At 26.5% G+C, this 17,921-nt stretch overlaps 1 protein-coding gene across 1 annotated transcript in view; it reads right to left on the reverse strand.

The window, feature by feature from the left end:
• LOC122524044 (RB1-inducible coiled-coil protein 1) overlaps window positions 1-17,921 on the reverse strand; it is a 66,671-nt gene that overhangs the window by 34,723 nt on the left and 14,027 nt on the right. The window contains 1 exon segment of the mRNA XM_043646089.1: window positions 7,507-7,715. Coding sequence (XP_043502024.1) covers window positions 7,507-7,715 — 209 coding nt within the window.

Below are 17,921 nucleotides of genomic sequence, written 5' to 3' on the forward strand. Positions count from 1 at the left end.
AGTCAATATAGAACCGCGCGATATAGAACCGATTTTAATATTTATTCTAAAAAACTGAAATTTGTACCGATACAGAACAAAAAATTACATCCAAAACAATATTAAATCGAAATCGAAACCGATGGAGAATCAAATAATAATCATTATAGAATTAATATAAAACTGATATGATTTCGATCTTAGAAGAATCAAAATTGAAAACAATACAATTTGAAACCATTCTATCCATAACAGCAATATAATTTTTTTCACTACTCATAATTATTTTAAAACAAGATCCCCAAAATATAATAGTTGTATAAAATAATTGTAAAACTTGATAGTATCAAAGATTTTTCTAACAGAAGTAAAATCAACTTGAATCGTTTCTCGTTTAATTTATCAATCTTAAAACTTTCCCGAATACAAAAGATTCCAAATAAAAGAAAATCGAACATGCTTCGTAACAAAACTAAAGAATATTAACATCTTCTTCCTACTTATTCACAAAATGTAAATACTTATTCGTTATATTAACTTTAAAACGTGAGAAAATGAATGCTGAATGGACTCTGCAACTTGAGAAACGTGGCACAGCCTAAAGGATTTGATTTCTCGTGAAGATTAATCACATTCTTCGTTTCCAAGTTTCATCTTCTTCCTGGCGGAATGACGAAAGAAACTGTTTCGCTATTCCAAAGAATGAGTCTAATTAAGAACGTTGTTGTTGACGCACACAAGTGCACACGTGTGCAACTTTTGTCGATTATTAGAACTTTCTCTTAAGAACTCATGTATCACTAGAAAAGACAATTTATCTTTAAGAGATGTGTTAAGCTCTAGGTAACAATATATAACAAAGATATACTTCACTTATGATTTTTTTTTGTTCCTACGAACATCTTAAAATCATCAAAATTAATTCTCTTGCGATTCCATGCCCGAAAGTTTATTATTACATTATTATTTTTATATTATATAAAATATTATTAAATTATCTTCTAATAATTTAAATTATATTAAATTATATTAAATTATATTAAATTATATGAAATAATTAAAACATTTTTGGTACCAGTACACGCTATAAAGTTTGATGAATATAAATTATAAAAATTATATAATTTTAGCTTGTTTTTTTTAATTTTTCTTTTCGAAATTAGCAATTTAATTATTTTGGTAGAGTATATGTTAAAATTATATAATGTATTACATAAAAAGAAAACGTTATAGATAACAGTAATAAAGACACTTTATTTTCACAATTTTTATTATTTTTTTACGAGGTTTCTAAGATCACAGTTGATTATTCAATGATTTTTAAAATCGTTTTAAAGTAAAATCTTTTTCAGCTACAATTCATGAAATACTTTCTTGTTTTTAAGTCATTTTTAAACAAATCTCATTATCAGGTAATAGAATTCAATAAATATACAAGATATCCAATAAATAGTGGTGGTACATGATGAGGGGGTGGTGAAAGATTCGAAAAAAAAGTTATTTCGTATTTTTCCAAGTAGATTTGCTTTAGGATCGTATAATATATTATATAATAATTAAAACAATAAATTGTGATATTTGTTTAATCGGTTAAAAGTTATTGTCTTTTAAAAATGAATGAAAATAAAGAAGAAATTCTATAAATTTTGAAATTGTATTTAAGAAAAAATGGATGAATGGGATTCAAGTCGTTAAAAAATTTTGTGATATTTATTAAAATAATGCAGTTCAGTAGGTTTCACGCAAAACTAGGTAACACGTTTTCAATTTGGAAATTTTGATGTCAATCTGGTTGACTAGCCACTGGAAAAATCAATGAAATGATGAATTACAGTGACGGATTTTACATCAAAAACGGTAAAAAAAGTGGTAGAAAAAAACCGGTACATATTTGATTTAATAAACTTCATTCAAAATATGGGAAAAAATATTAAATTGTTTCATTTTAACATTAAAGTAACTTCTTCGTTATCAATATATATTTATTCGTAGAGTTATTGTTGAAAGTATAATAATATGCATTTCAAAAGATTCGAATAACTTTATTGATACCCAATTATAAATGTAAACGATTGCTTGCGTATATTTTATCTGTCACTGAGAAAAATATTACTTGGCAAAGGAAAAAACAAGATGCAGATATCTAAAAATAATGATATACGTATTACGGAACGTGTAAAGCAAAAAAAGAAAGAAGAGAGAAATAATATTTCACCATAAAGAGCAGTGTTACATAAAACTTTCAACTTGGAATATATTTTCGAGGAAAAAAATTAAAAGAAAAAAAAAACTACTCTCATGTTCGATAATGCCGAATAAAAAATGCGATCGCTTGTTGGATACATTTTTTAATGAGCCATACTCGAACATGAATATGAAGAAAAGAGAAAAAAAAAAAGACATTGATAATATTAAGCTTAGGTTTCAGCAAAGTGTGTCCGTTACATCACACACGTGCAAAAGTTCAACACGCGTGAAGTTCATGAAATCTGCGAGGACTCTGGCTGCGGTTGCGTTACCGGTGCGATGGAAATGTAAATTACCGCAGGAAATATGAAATAAGAGATTTAAAAAAAGGAGAAATAGTAAAAAGGAATAAAAATCAAGGAAATGTATATATGAAAAAAAAAACCTTGCACTTTCTCGTGAATGTTATTCTCGTTCAAACATTTTTAAACATTTTCGTTATTATGAGTAATTAATAATAATTACAATTACTCGCACTGAAAACATTGTTAACATACTACACGCAACAAATATTATATAATATTATTTCTAACGTTAATTAATTAATAAATGCAAATATATGATTATCAGTATGAAATCAGCACGTTATTGTATCATTTAAATATATAACAAATGTATGTAATCGTAATATAAAATTAGGTATATTTATTAAAAAAAATAAATAAAGAATTATATATATATATAAAAAAAGAAAATACAAATGTGCACTCGTTGATATGTCAATATTTTGTTTATAACATATTATTGATTATCCTATTATTCTTTTCTTTTTTATAACCATTATTTTAATCATTTTACAAAAGAAATTTTCTTCAAAGACCTAAGAAAAAAAATTTTTTTTTTTTTTCAAAAATTTTATGCTATTTTATCGAGAAATCAATATTTTATTTGCAGTATATTACTGATGTTTATGTTCTTATTTTGCTCTTTATAACTGTGGTTTTTATTTTTATTATCAAAGAAACTCTCCCCAGGGGCCATGACAATTTTTGATCGAAAAATTTAAACAAAATTTAATATTACATGTATTTATTGATGTATCAATATTTTATCCTTTAACATTTCAATTGATTCTTACGTTTGTGCATTATTTATTACAATATTATATTGATTTTTATTACAAATGTTCATTTCAATAACGTAAAAAGAATTTTCAAGAAGAATTTTACTATTTTATGTGCAAGAAATTTCGTTCAGAAGTTCTTCCGCTATTGCATGAAGATTAATAATGCAGTTGTACATACGTTAACTCATAACTCATACACAATTTTCATCATAAGAGGTCAGCACGTAATATTAAAAAAAAAAAAATCCAACGTCGACTTTAAATATTTTTGAATAAAACATGAATATTCCGTTTAAGAAAATTACGTTGACCTTCATATGATTCTAACGTTTTTAAACGAGAACAAACTAGAATATCTCGTTTGATAGATCTTTAAAAATGATGTAACATTAGTTTGAAATATTTTCTTCAAGAATTCTCTATTTTTTTTTTTTTTGTAATATTTTATTTTACATCAAAATTGTCAGAACACTCTGTATATATAATATAATTATTGGTTTTTTCCTTTTTTCATTTTAGCAGAATTTATCGATTGAACTCGATCATAGATTTGCAATATTTATTCGCATCTCTTGTCATTACCGATAATCGAAGGTTACCAAATACACTGCCGCTTAATTTGCTTACCATTCCGCTACTGACTATGCTTTGTAATACCTGTAATTCAACTTGCGTAGTATTTATAAGAGATAACCTTTTCGTTACTAACGGTGACTATAGTCAACTAAATTCTAACGATCATGGTAGACTAACGGTTACTATAGTTATCTGACGTCTGCATATTATCGAACCTCTCGAATATTCCTTACCGAAAGTTTATGTTTGGGAATGGTCGGGAAGTTTCGGGAAGGACGGGAAAAAAAATTAAAAGAAAATAAACGATTTGTAATACAAGGGGAAACAGTTCCGTTCGAATCAGTTCTAGCTATTAGATTTGTAGCATTATATCTGTCTAATGTAAATAAAAACCTTACTTTTTCATTTACTCTTTACTATCACTTCTAACATATCCCCAGACAAGTAAATAAGATATTTCAAAAAATACTTTCTATGTACGTAAATAAATTTGTTATCTAGAGTTTATAAAAGTAATTTCTTGTGTGACTCAAAAATATCGTGTGGGTTTTTTGAGCGATCTATTTGTTTTTTTATGCGATCTCTATTCATCGCATGAACAATTTTGTGTTTTTTTTTTTTTAAATACATTGCGAACGATATTTTTTATTATTCTTTTTTTTCTGTGTATTTTAATTTATGCGGTCCCTATCATTCGCACAAAACAATAACTGGTTTCGGTGTATTTCTTGTTTCCTATATAAAATAGTATTAAAAGCATCGACCATTAAAAAGCTTGCTGAAAAATAGGTAAGTTCAGGACCCTAAAAATGTCGAGCGAAAAACGAATTGAAATGGTTCAAGTACTCGTTTCTCTAACCTTCGCAAGGTTAAATAATAGATAAGAAGACATCATTGTATAAAGATGATACAAGGTACATTACGTATTATTTAAAATACGAGTGATACTGTGCCGCCACTGCGTAATGTATGAATTATTCATGCAGAATAGCAGCAGCTTTTCAAGTTTCTTTTTTTTTTTCATTTCTCATCTTTCTTTTGTTAACAATTTCTCTTTTCTTCTCTCCGTTTCTTTTAATCGTACAAATTATTTATATAATCCACGACACAATGGCATTGTGATCTGTTAATTATTATATCGTTCACAAATTCTCCACTCACAGAAATATCAAGCAGCCTTTTAAGTTTTTTCTTTTCTTTGTTTATATTACCCTTGTGGTAATAAAAGGGAATAAAACAAAAAACTGATTCTGATTTTTTTTATTTTTTATACGATGCCTAAAAAAAGACTATTTGACAGATCGAAACACAAGAAAGGTTTTATAAAACAGGTCTGAAATGTCTGTTGTTAGAATGTAAAATGATTTTGAAATTTAGAGTAAGGTCAGGTATCGGTAAACGCGGACTAATGTAATATCTATGTATAAAATGACATTACTTTCGAAGCAAATCTAATAATTATCTTGACGCCATGTTGAAATCAAAAACTCCTACTAAGAAACGTTTGAAACTCTAATAATATGATAAATAGTTAAATTATAATTACATTATAATAAAAATAACAAAAAATGTATATTTCGAATAATAAAAATAATAATAATGATATCATACTAAGGTATTTTAAAGAACTATGAATTTGTTCCACAGTGAAACAAATTAATACAGGTTGGTTTAATCAAGTAAAGATTTTCTCATTCATTTTGTATGTAATTTTTCCGAAGATTAAGTTACGATGCATAAAAAAAAATAGTCAAAATACATATAAGGATTTCTTTTTAATAAACTATTAATTAATACAAAAATTTCAAAAATTAAAAATAAAGAATGAATTCACTCTAATTTCTCTTACTCCGTAATTTTGTAGATTAGTGTTCGTTATTTCGCTTTTTGAGAAAATTTCACGAGTACATCTCTCAGTTAATCTCGAAATAAATAAAAATAAAAATCATCTTTATATTTCAGTCGTTTGCTTTAATATTAAACCGTGCTAATGAGAACGTACGTTTTTCTCTTCATTCACACGTAACGCAGAAATTTTTAAATATTTTTAGATATCATATTTTTAAAACAAGCAACGAAAAACGAGAAAAATTTTAACTCCTCCACACCAATGACGTAGGTGGTATTGTTTTACCATATATTCTAAAGCTCACAAAATAATATTTGTTATTTGAAAAAAAAAAAAAAAAAACAAATCGCAATGAAATTTATTATATCAAATCTCGTGTGTATTCGAGTTTTATTCGTTCGTCAAATATAATCAAAAATTTTGTCCTAACTATTTTTTCGATAAACTTAAAATATTGTTAGTGATACAGTGAACTTATTGTCAATACATATTCCATTTGATTTTAATTCAAAACTAGTCGATGTTTAATATTGTGAAAATTTAACAAAGAATATACCTCAAATATACTTTATATTTATACAGCCATGAAACTGTTAACATTGTATTTTGTTATTGTAATGAACGATGTCTCGTAGTATTTGAAATGTTAATACAATTTAAATATAACAAAGTTATATACTCTTGGACATGTTTCAAATTAAAATAAGTTATAATTAATCCAGCAAATTCCAACTGCATAATTGTATCAAATCCTAAAATAATTTCAAACACTCGCCATGCGTATCAGAAATGCAATAAATAAATAAATAGTAAATGAAACTAACAACGCATCTACTACTGGCTGAGTTACATATACACTGTGTCCAAATAATTTACTTTATTAAACTACCCCCATTACATCTACAGAATACATAAATATGGTACAACTGCATAAAAAAAATAGTAGAAACAAATTTGAAGGTTGAAACAACTTCGATCGTTTTCCAACGCAACAAATCGGTTTTGTGAACACGTTTTTAGGTGAATGATTAATGAGACACACATTTTTCGAGAATGAAAATAGTCAGTTTCATTTAAAAAGAACAACCAAGAGTGTCAGGTTTGTTTTTTTCGTTCATTTGGATACGGTAAATCATAGTCAGCAATAAAAAAAAAGCAAAAAAAGAAAAAGAAAAGAGAGTGAGTAGGCAGGTTTGAGAAATAAAAAGAGGGACAGAAAAATACAGAAAAGAAAAAAGATTAAAAAAAAGGCACGAAAAATGTTGGAAATATTGCCCTGTCACTTTTCATTGTATTTCTTTAGGACAACGTGTATCCTTCGGATCACAGTTGTGCACAAAAGAATAGGATCACTACGATCTCCCCTTTTCTCTTCCCTTTCCCACTCCCCGCCGCTTTTCTCTATTATTTTTCTTCCACTACGTCTCACGAATATCATTGGCTGCAGCTTTAGTTTGTTGGTACCATCTTATTCTTTTTTCTTTTCTTTTTTCTCGTCCCAATCATGGAACATTTGGCGAGTCACCGATAAGGATCGTTATTCAAATTATTTTCCAGTTTAAAAAAAGAAAATACAATGGAAACGAAAACAACCACCAACGAAGTGTCGCGAAAGATTTCGCATCGGTTATTTAATAACCATAAGAATATTATTGAAAAATTTGATTCAATTAAAAAAATACACCCGATCGCGTGATCTAGTTGTCAATAGATTGTAATATTCCGATGTTTGTTAAATATCTATAAAAAAAAAAAATAAAATATACAAATGATAAGGTTTATCACTCACCGCAACCGTAGTCTATGCTTGGTGTTGGTTGAACATTGCTTTCGATCATAGCCTTACTGAATAAATAAATCGGATTTGTATCAGTTCCAGCTGAGTAAGAACACACACGGGCATGTGGTTCTAAACTATCACCTCCGCTCATCAGGAGCACCTGATGGCACGCCATAACCCCACATTCCCTCTCAATTGCCTCCTTCAATTGAGCGACACTGAAAAATATACAAATAATAATAGATCAAATATATTTCCATATAAAAAAAATCTTTATAAACAAAATTACGTTTTATTACATTTTACTCTTCCTCTTAAACTTAATCTGTTATATATTATTATTATTATTATTATTATTATTATTATATTAATTATAAGTTTACCGATAAAAGGAACTAAAATTTGACTACAATACAGTTTTGAAATATTTGAAGAAGACTGTGTGGGTACAAAATATGAACAAAATTTATTTTTAACATTTTTAACGCAAATATTTTCTTTAGCTAATCGTTGTTCAGAAACACGCGCAAATAAGGCCGATGTAAGGGCTTTTGTGGCTGATACGTTGCCGATGCTCAAGCTTTAGATATCTTATATGTCACCGGCGTTTAATGTGTAATAGAAAAAAATGTTATATAAATGCAGGATCGTAAATGTTTTATTAAGAAATTAACAATGAAACGTTTCCCATTTGTTTGACTTGGCAAGGAAACTATGTCAAGTTTGTATTTACAAGAACGGATGACTCTTTTTGAATAAGAACTTCACTATCGATTCAACGAAAATTCAGTTACGTATAAATTTCGTATTCTTATTTATATATATAAAATTTATGAAGAAAATATTTACAACTTTAATTTTGATATTATTATTTTATATTATATAGAATGATAATATTTATTATAATAATAAATATAATATAATAATATTAAATAATATTATTATACATAATATATTTACAACTTTAATTTGATATTATTGTATTACTTTATCTTTTTTTTATTTTTTATATTATATAATGGTAATATAATATTTTATATTATAAATGGTTTAACGTTATTAAATGAAACGCTCTGTATACGTGTATGAATAATTCATTAATTGTAAATGTTTCGAGTTTATCATGAACTCTACGATCGACATTGTTTGAATACTTGAACACGAAACGACTTAAACTTTGATCTATCAGACGACTGTTACAACACTAAAACGTGATTTACTAACGTGAAGATATTACATGAAATGTGATATAATACGTCAACTGTATGTTTAATTTGCAAAATGTTCGAGCAATATTCAAAACACGAAGCAATTTATAGTTATTTTTTCGGTTTCCTGAAAACTATTGAATTATCAGATTTGAAATTTTCAAATTTTCAAACTTATTTAAATTAAACTTTCGATATAAAGGAGGTATTATGGAAACTATTATGGTTACTAAAATTTAATTAAATTTTCAATGCTTCGAACAAATCTAACGTTCAATGCTTCACCTATTTTCATTAAATTTTCTTTCTCTTAATTTTCACTAACAATAAAACTGACTGTTAGATAGATATTTTTTTAAATTTTTCGCTAAAGCATAACAATTCATTGAAAAAAACCAAAAAAGAATTGTTAATTAGTAGTGGAAAAAAAGTTTTGCGGTAGTTAACGGTTAATTAGAATTTAATTAAATTTTTAAATTTACATAGTATCCATTACGTTCTATCTTCGTGTTACTTTCTTACATTTTTTTTTCTTCTTACTCGTTGAAAAAACTGACGTTTGACAGATTGCTTCTTAATTTTTTACAAAAGCATAAAAAAGTCATGCATAAATGTTTGTTAATCGTTATAGATGGATAGAGAGTACATGTAAAAATGAAAACCTCTTAAGAGGGTTCAGAGAACACAAAGAATGTTTCATCGATCGTTTTGTTTATACGAAATAAAAGGAAATGAAAGGAATCCGAAAACGTGCTTAAACCTTATAACCGCAAAGATACTCTACCATTTACAATTCCTTACAATTCCTTACAATTCCTTACAATTCCTTACAATTCCATGCAATCCTTTCATCGTTTCTTAGTATAAAATTTATATATCGCAAAAATACTTTTTGACAAAAAAATAAATAAACGTATGTAGGTAATTTGATTAATTAATTAAATAGCATGTAATTAAAATAACTTGGTTCGTGTAAAAAATCTAAAAACCTTTTAAATTTAAATCAATAATAGAACAATTACATATCGTATTTTATATAACATTATTAAAATCATGGATGATAATCCTAATCTCGTGATAAAGACATGCTTCTGTTTGGTTCTAATTATACGAGTTTAATAATTAACTCGTTAATTAAAAATAACAAAATATGTAGCAATATCTTTCATTCAAAATGATACCTAAACGTACAATATAATCTATCAAATAAAATCAATTAGTAATTTAGATACGTCCTATAGATTCTCACGTATCTTAAATGGACCACACCCTATTTTTCCGATAAATTCCTTTGTTAAAGGAAACTACCCTTAAGTAATATTGGATCGAAATATAAGAAGGAAAAGAGAGAGGGAAAAAAAAGCAAACGATGACAAGTGAATTCTTTCCTTCGTTCGATTCTATCATCAGATAAACAGTATTATACTTCGGAGAACTTTCATCGGTGGTTTTTGAAGTTTCAAATTTCATGAAAGCATTCTGTATGATATATGTTACTAACACTGCTAAAAATATCGATTTTCTTCGGGAAAATAGGTCAAGACGAATAAAACGAAACGGTTCGAAGAAGCGTAATTAGAAGCGTAAGAAGAAAAATCATTTCAGCGCGTAATCGGACGTTGGTAAGCTATTACAAAACACTGACAAAAATCTTTCAAAGCTGGATACACGTTTCTTTATTTACAGGCACTTTCAAAAAATGCTTTATTAAAAAAAAAAAATCAGAAATATTGGTTTGTTAATAAAATTACGATATTTTGTTTATCACTTAAAGATACAGTTAGTGTCCATTAAAATTGTACACCCTTATGTTTGTTAGATTTCTATTTGAAAACTATTGATATAGTGTGTTTACGGTGAAAAGAATTTAGAAATATAAATACATACAGTATATCTTAATTACATATTTATTGGATTTAATTTGAAAGTCTTATTTCTGAATTAATTTAATATGAAAATAATATACGGAAAAAGTCTGTACCTTGAAATTGTTTATATTGGTATAACTGTAAAAATGGAGGGAATACTCGGTTTTTTTCGTATTTAATAATTGATCATTCTTTGTTTTTACTGTTACTTAAATTTTTAGTATCAAAATTAGTTTAATACCTATTATAGAAAACATAATACAAAATACATTTGTTTCAAAAATTACGTATCTATTAATATAATTCGAATATTAAATACTTTCTATCTGATATTTTATTAGGTGAAAATTTTCAACTCAAAATCATTACTGGCCAAAAGTGCTAAGACAAATGTATTTTAATTTAAACAATCCAAAATATTATTAGAAGTATATTAGAATGTTCGATATACTTTAAATAATTGATAATTAATCGAAAAAAATGGATATTATAATTTAAAAACACAGAGTAAAAGTAAGACGCACCCATTCTCTTCGAAATTCAACATAGACTGATTGTTTGTCCTCTATGAAAGCCAGTTAAAATTTTTATGTTGATTCTTGTTTATATGACTTTCCTTATATGGTACATATGCATAACAAAAATAATATCCGTAATAAATAGAATTTATTCTTCTGAAAGTCATATAAACAACAATCAATAAAAGAAATTTAACCAACCTTGATGAATGAAAAAGTTTCAGTGTAACAGTGGATGTCATGCTGAAATCATACTCTGTGCTTCTAGACTACAATATAGGTACATTCCCTTCGATCTATTATCAATCAAATAAGGTATATTTAATATTTTAATATACTTTATTAATATTTAGGACTTTTTAAATGAAAATACATTTAAAACGTTCCTGGCTAGTGATGATTTTTAGTTGAAAATTTTTCATTTAATAAAATATCTGATTGAAATTGTTTAGTATTCCAAGGATATCAACAGATATGTAATTATTAAACAAATGTATTTTGTATTATTCTTACTTTAGTGGTATTAAACATATTCTGATACTAAAAAACAAAGGATGACAAATTGTTAGACACGAAACAACCAGATATTTCCTTCATTTTTACAGTTATACTAACATGTATGATTTTAAAGTACTAGCGTTTCTCGTACATTATTTTGGTATTTGTTTAATTCACTTGTTATAAATAAACCTTTTAAATTGAGCTCATTAAATATGTAATTAAGTTATACTAGTGTATTTATTTCTAAATTGTATTCACCTTAAACACATCATATCAATAGTTTCTAAATAAAAATCTAGTGTAAACGTAACGTTGCACAATTTTAAAGGGACACTCACTGTATGAATATCCAATTGCAGTACTATTGAAAAAGAATAGATATCGCCATTCTAAATATCTGTCTAAAAACAAAATATTTAATTTTTTAATTAAATAAAATATCTTTCGAAACAATAATCCGTTTAAATTACCAAATTTATTAAATTTATTTTAAAGATCTAAATCAAGTGTATATCATTTTCGAGTAAACAATAATTAAAACGGAAAAACATTGAAATCAATTGATGTTTACGAGAAAATACATTGCTTCGTCTCTCTGTAGTAAGTACAAACTTTACGAGCTTTGTAAAAGCACGAGTTACAAGCAGAAATTAACCCTAATTGGTTAATAAGCGTCCATACGTCGACCCTTCCTGATTCAGCATATATGTTACGGTCAATGTATTACTGTGGGCATTGTATATATTGCCCAGAAAGTTTTGGTCAATCTATATATAGTGTGCTTCAGTTTGCTGTGTGATTAAAACACGTAGGTGTGAGTGTATTTTTTTTTTAAACTCGTTTAAATGAAACAAACCATGGAAATTAAAGAATTTGTATAAAATATCTTTAACAAGTTTCAAATAATCTATAAAATGTACTTCAAGGGGGTGTTTTAAGAGTAAGGGGGAGGTGGAGGAAAGGATGAAGTGATCTTAGGAGAAAGAACAGTAAAACTCTTAATTGAAACCGAGGCACCACATTGATCTTTATAGTAACAGAATAACAAAATATATCTTTAATTATTAATAATTAAATTCGTGTTTTTTTTTCTATATTACTTCTTTCTGACGTTACAACGTTGTAAGTTTGGAAAATCAAGTTCAAGTAAGAATAATGAAGATTGTTTCATGACTTTACGAACATATACCTTTCGTAATTTGTTTCACTTACAAGAGCTTAATATTACTTTATCCTCCCCTCCCCCATCCCTCTATGGAAAGAAAATTTTATCAAGTATCATAAAAATGGTGCGAACGTGTGCATCAATAAATTAATATATTGTATATATTATATGATATATCATAAAATTATTATTACGAGGATCAGTTGATAGATCCGGGCACTTTCTTCATGCATAGAAAAATAAAAATGATTCATTTACATTTTAAATAACAATTTTAATAAATTATTACCACTTGATAAATTCGTGGATTCATTCTTTTTATGTATAGAGTAATTGATTTAAATATAATTTGATACAAATTTTAATAAATTATTAGATAAAACATTTTTTTTTAAATTTAATTAATTTTATACAAATTTTATTCTTAGGAGTGAAAAATAAGAAAAGAACAAAATATTCATAAAAATTACGGATTACCAGCTACAATAATTTTGATCTTGACATATGTTAAAATCACTGTATTTGATTGCAGTTAAAAGATTTTATTCATCGTTCATTTTTTCATTAAGAAAATATTAACATGTATGTTTACTAAATAAAATGTAATTTTTATTAACACCATTTATGTTAAACAAGCGTACGTTGGTAGATTAATTTATTTATGTATAGTTTAATAGAACCCTCGAGGGCTGTATTCTCACCTTGAAGTAAGATACAAACCTTACCCAGAACATAAATAATTAAATTCCTATTATAACAGGAAGTCCTGTTTGATACACAACATCCGGAATTCATTATTTATTCAAATTGCTGGATGTAAAGAGGATATAGCAAATGTTCTATTATAACCACGAGTGTGTTTATTCCGGATAATATTTCGTTAATCCTATCATAAGCGTTTAGAAGGAAACCATAGAAGGTTTGTGACGTCAAATGAGAATCAGTAATACTATACTACAAAACACATAAGTATATAAATAGTATTTACTTATTATTAAGTACTTAAACTTAATTCATGCCATTTTTTCATCCCAAAAATATGTTTGTTGTAGCTATTTCCTATTCTTATATCATTTTTTCCATAGCAAGTAAGCTTTTTGAAAAAGCAATTGGAGAAACGTTTAACATTTGTAAAAATTATAATAACATTGGAAATGAATTTTCATGGAGTAATTGTTGATTTTAATGTATTCAATTTTTTTTCAGCTGCTCCGGACGTTTCTTGTTTCTTACGTCAAAATCACCATTTCTAAAGCATTCAAAACAAACTTTAAATGTTCTTTTAGATGCACTTTCATCATTTATATACTTCGAATAATAAGCAATACGTTTGATGTGCGGTTTTCTTGAGATTAAAGTAGTAAAGAATCATACGTTGGAAAAACGGTTTACCATAGTTTATTTACAATCGATTGATTAATTTCTTTGGCAATCAAAAATCTAATCTGCGAAGATTAAATTCCTTTTGGCAATGTTTAAATTATATAAGATATGTAATTTTATCATGAAAAGTTGCCAGTGTTAAAACCGTTAGCTTCAAGAATTATGTTTATCACGAAATAAACGTAGATAATAAAAATTAATACTTATTAAAAATATATTTTTATCTTTTCCGAAATAAAAATCATAAAGAAAATACTTGTTGGAAATTTTTCTTAATAATTCAAAAATTTCTCTACAAATAATTTATCAAAAACTACACATGCATGATAATATATTTTAACTTATAAGAATATAAATAAATAAGTTTTTTATATAAATATATAAAAATAATGATAATTAAAAAAAAAATTAAAAATTATTTTATTAATAATAAAAAAGATTAAAAAAAGAGATACATACAAAGATATTTTATTGAACATATGTACTCATATTATTTGTCTAAGAAATCATATATAATTTCTGCAAAATCTTTGATTAATTATTTTAACTTTTTATTAGACAACGTAAAGTGATTAAAAAAACTTTTCGATTATTATTCGAGTTTTCATTTTATTTCAAGGTGAGAGTGCAGGTGGGGTTCTTCATATGCATTTAACTTAATTTACATAAATCCATGAACTTGTTCAGATATGCTCTATTAAATTAACATATGTCAAGCTCAAAGCCATTAGTACTTGTTCCCCTTGAGTTTACAGTAGAATACTTTTGTGTTAATAAATTATTAAGACGCAAGTGACAGTTGTGCACATTTTTTAAAGTGATCTTAGGGTAATGACTTGACAACATATTTGAAGTTCAAGGTCATTGTTACTAGTTCCTCGTATTCAAAGTTTTACCATTGTGAATATATCAAATAGCCTTAGAACATTCTTATTTGACTTTTACTATACTTTATATACTATACATATTATGTAATTATGTTATAAACAATACTAATATATTAATTTTAAATACAATTTTATCGTTAAATAAAATAATATCTATTAATAATAAACTTACTTTTTTTTTGTACTATATTTTATAACTTCTTTCTCTTATTATTTTCAAATAAACATTAGTAATATGTATTATAAATCAAAAAATCAAATTATGTAAGTAAGTAAATTCATTTGAATTAATAATTCAAACATTTAAGACATTTCTTAAATATCTTATGTCAATAATCCTATTGGAACGAAAGTAACCACACACAGAAAAAAAAACTGTAAGATACTGAATACTCGTCTGTTTTTAAAACTTATATAAAAACTTTAAAGACTTTCAAACCTATGATAATCCTAACTTTAAAGAGAGTTTTAAGAGCCGAATCATGTTCGAAATTACGATACTTCACTTTCAATTGAGTAAAAAAACTAACAAAAAAATTAAAGATTTATGTTTGACTGTCAAGGTTCTTCATAAAATTTATTTCATTTCTTTAAATGCACAGTCATGAATTGAAATTTGTCTACATAAAAATAAATAATCTTGAAATAGGAGCAACAATTGATAGCTTGTTTTACGTGACACCAATTTTACAGCCCACTTGATGTAACAAATGTATGTCGCCCGAGAAAAAAAATGGTTGAATATGACTCGTTTAAATTGAGTGACTGAAAATAAAAATGGTAGAAGTTACATTTTTATTTAATTTGAGACAAGTGCATAACTACACAATATAACACTGTCTAGTTAATAACTTATTATTATTATTTTTCTTCTATGAGTTTTTTTACTAATTAATGTTTAAATTGAATAATTAAAATCATAAAATTAGCACAAATTTGGAACACTGTTTAGCAGTTAAAATAAATATCGTCTAATTTGTATTAGAGTTATGCATTTATTATAAATTAAAAAGAAAAATGGTACTTATATCCTTTTTCTTTTCAATCATTCAATCCTAATATTAATAAATAATAAGATTCAATAAGAATATTTTATTCTCTCTCTCTCTCTCTCTCTCTCTCTATATATATATACAACAAAATTAATATATGTATATATATATTATTATTTATTTTTTTATATATTATATTAGGTTGTTGCATATGAAATGTCGGATTTTCCTTACATGTGATCGTTTGTTCTCCCTGTTTCGTTATTCTTTTATTTTTGGCATAACTTCGTTTATAGTCGTACTGTCGACAGCCAGAGTTACATTTCAACAAAACAGATTTTCTCAAAAATGTTTAATTTTTAAATTTTTTAAAAATTTTATAAGGATATGAATTCAACCGATATTCGTGTAATTTTTTAATATGAGTATAAACTTGGTAATAATGCTGCAAAATCTGCACGCAATATAAACCAGGCGTTTGGGAAAAATACTGGTAACAATCCAAAAGTGCATCGTTGGTTTGAAAAACTTCGGTCTCGTGAATTTTCCCTTCAAAACGAACCGCGTCGAAGACCCAAAACGTCCGTGAAAAACGATATTTATTAGAAACGAATTCAACTTTATCTACAAGAGAACTTCCTACCAGAATGAAAATTGATCATACAACAATATTGCGACACCTTTCTGAAATTGACAAGGTGAAAAAAATGGATAAGTGGATATCGCACTAACTAACCAAGCGAAATAAGCTGGATCGATTAAACGTATTCTCATCATTACTAATCCAATTTTTTCAAATGAATGAAAATATGAAATTTTGGCGCACCTATCTTATTCATCGGATCTTTCGCTAACTAACTTTCATTTTTTTAAACCTTTATAACAATTTTTACGTGCTAAACAATCTAAAAATGAAGACAGTCTGAAAAAGTCCATATCAGAGTTTATTGATTCTAAAGATCAGAATTTCTTTAAGACCGACATCTGTGCATTATAATCTCGTTGGGAAAAGTATATTGAAGCGAATGGAGCATATTTTGATTAAATAAACAGCTTTTGAAAAAAGATATGCATTTTTAAATATTCACTTTAAAATCCGACATTTCATACGCACCAACCTAATACATATATTAATTTTTTTGTTTTAAAAATTTGGCGTGAGCTAATAATATAAAATATTTATTATATATTTAATAAAGAAATATTTCTCGTTTCTAGTATTATAATATGTACTTCCTGACAAGCTTATACGACACACGTCTAATTCCTTACTAATACGAACATCACTCTCAAGAAAAGAAAAAAATGTAAAACAAGAATAAATTATCTTTGCGAAGTTAATCAAACGAAGAAGAAAAAAAAAAAAAAAAAAAAGAAAGAAAGAAATTTAACTTCACAGAGATGTAATCGTAGTTTTCGTGAAATTGGACGTAAACGTGCAATATGAAAAGTGATTGGAGTACGTATATAAGGATAAAGGTGATCTTTTAGAAGGAAAATGAGAAGCAGTTAGTGTCAGATGAAGGAGAGTAAAAACGGCTCACCTCTTATTGCGCTTTCGTCATACATTAGTGCGCATTAAAAGCTTGGCCGTGCGGTAGCACACAGACTTCGAAAGGTTCGTGTATATATATTATACGTACGCATGTTTATCTATATATGTATGTATGTATGTATGTATGTATGTATGTATGTATGTAAGTAAGTATAAGTAAGAGAATATAGAACACCCACGTGTCGTATGCCAATTATGTACATTATCCTCTATATCGATGTCGCTTGTAACAGAAGTATTGAAACTCGTGCTACGCAATATAACGGTAAATATAAAGTGAATTGTAGGATGAATATACATATGAATATATATATATAGAAGAAGCCAATGCGGTTAAATGCATTTTT

This window comes from Polistes fuscatus, unplaced genomic scaffold (assembly GCF_010416935.1).
Source record: "Polistes fuscatus isolate 324 unplaced genomic scaffold, CU_Pfus_HIC Scaffold7, whole genome shotgun sequence".
NCBI classification, from domain to species: domain Eukaryota; kingdom Metazoa; phylum Arthropoda; class Insecta; order Hymenoptera; family Vespidae; genus Polistes; species Polistes fuscatus.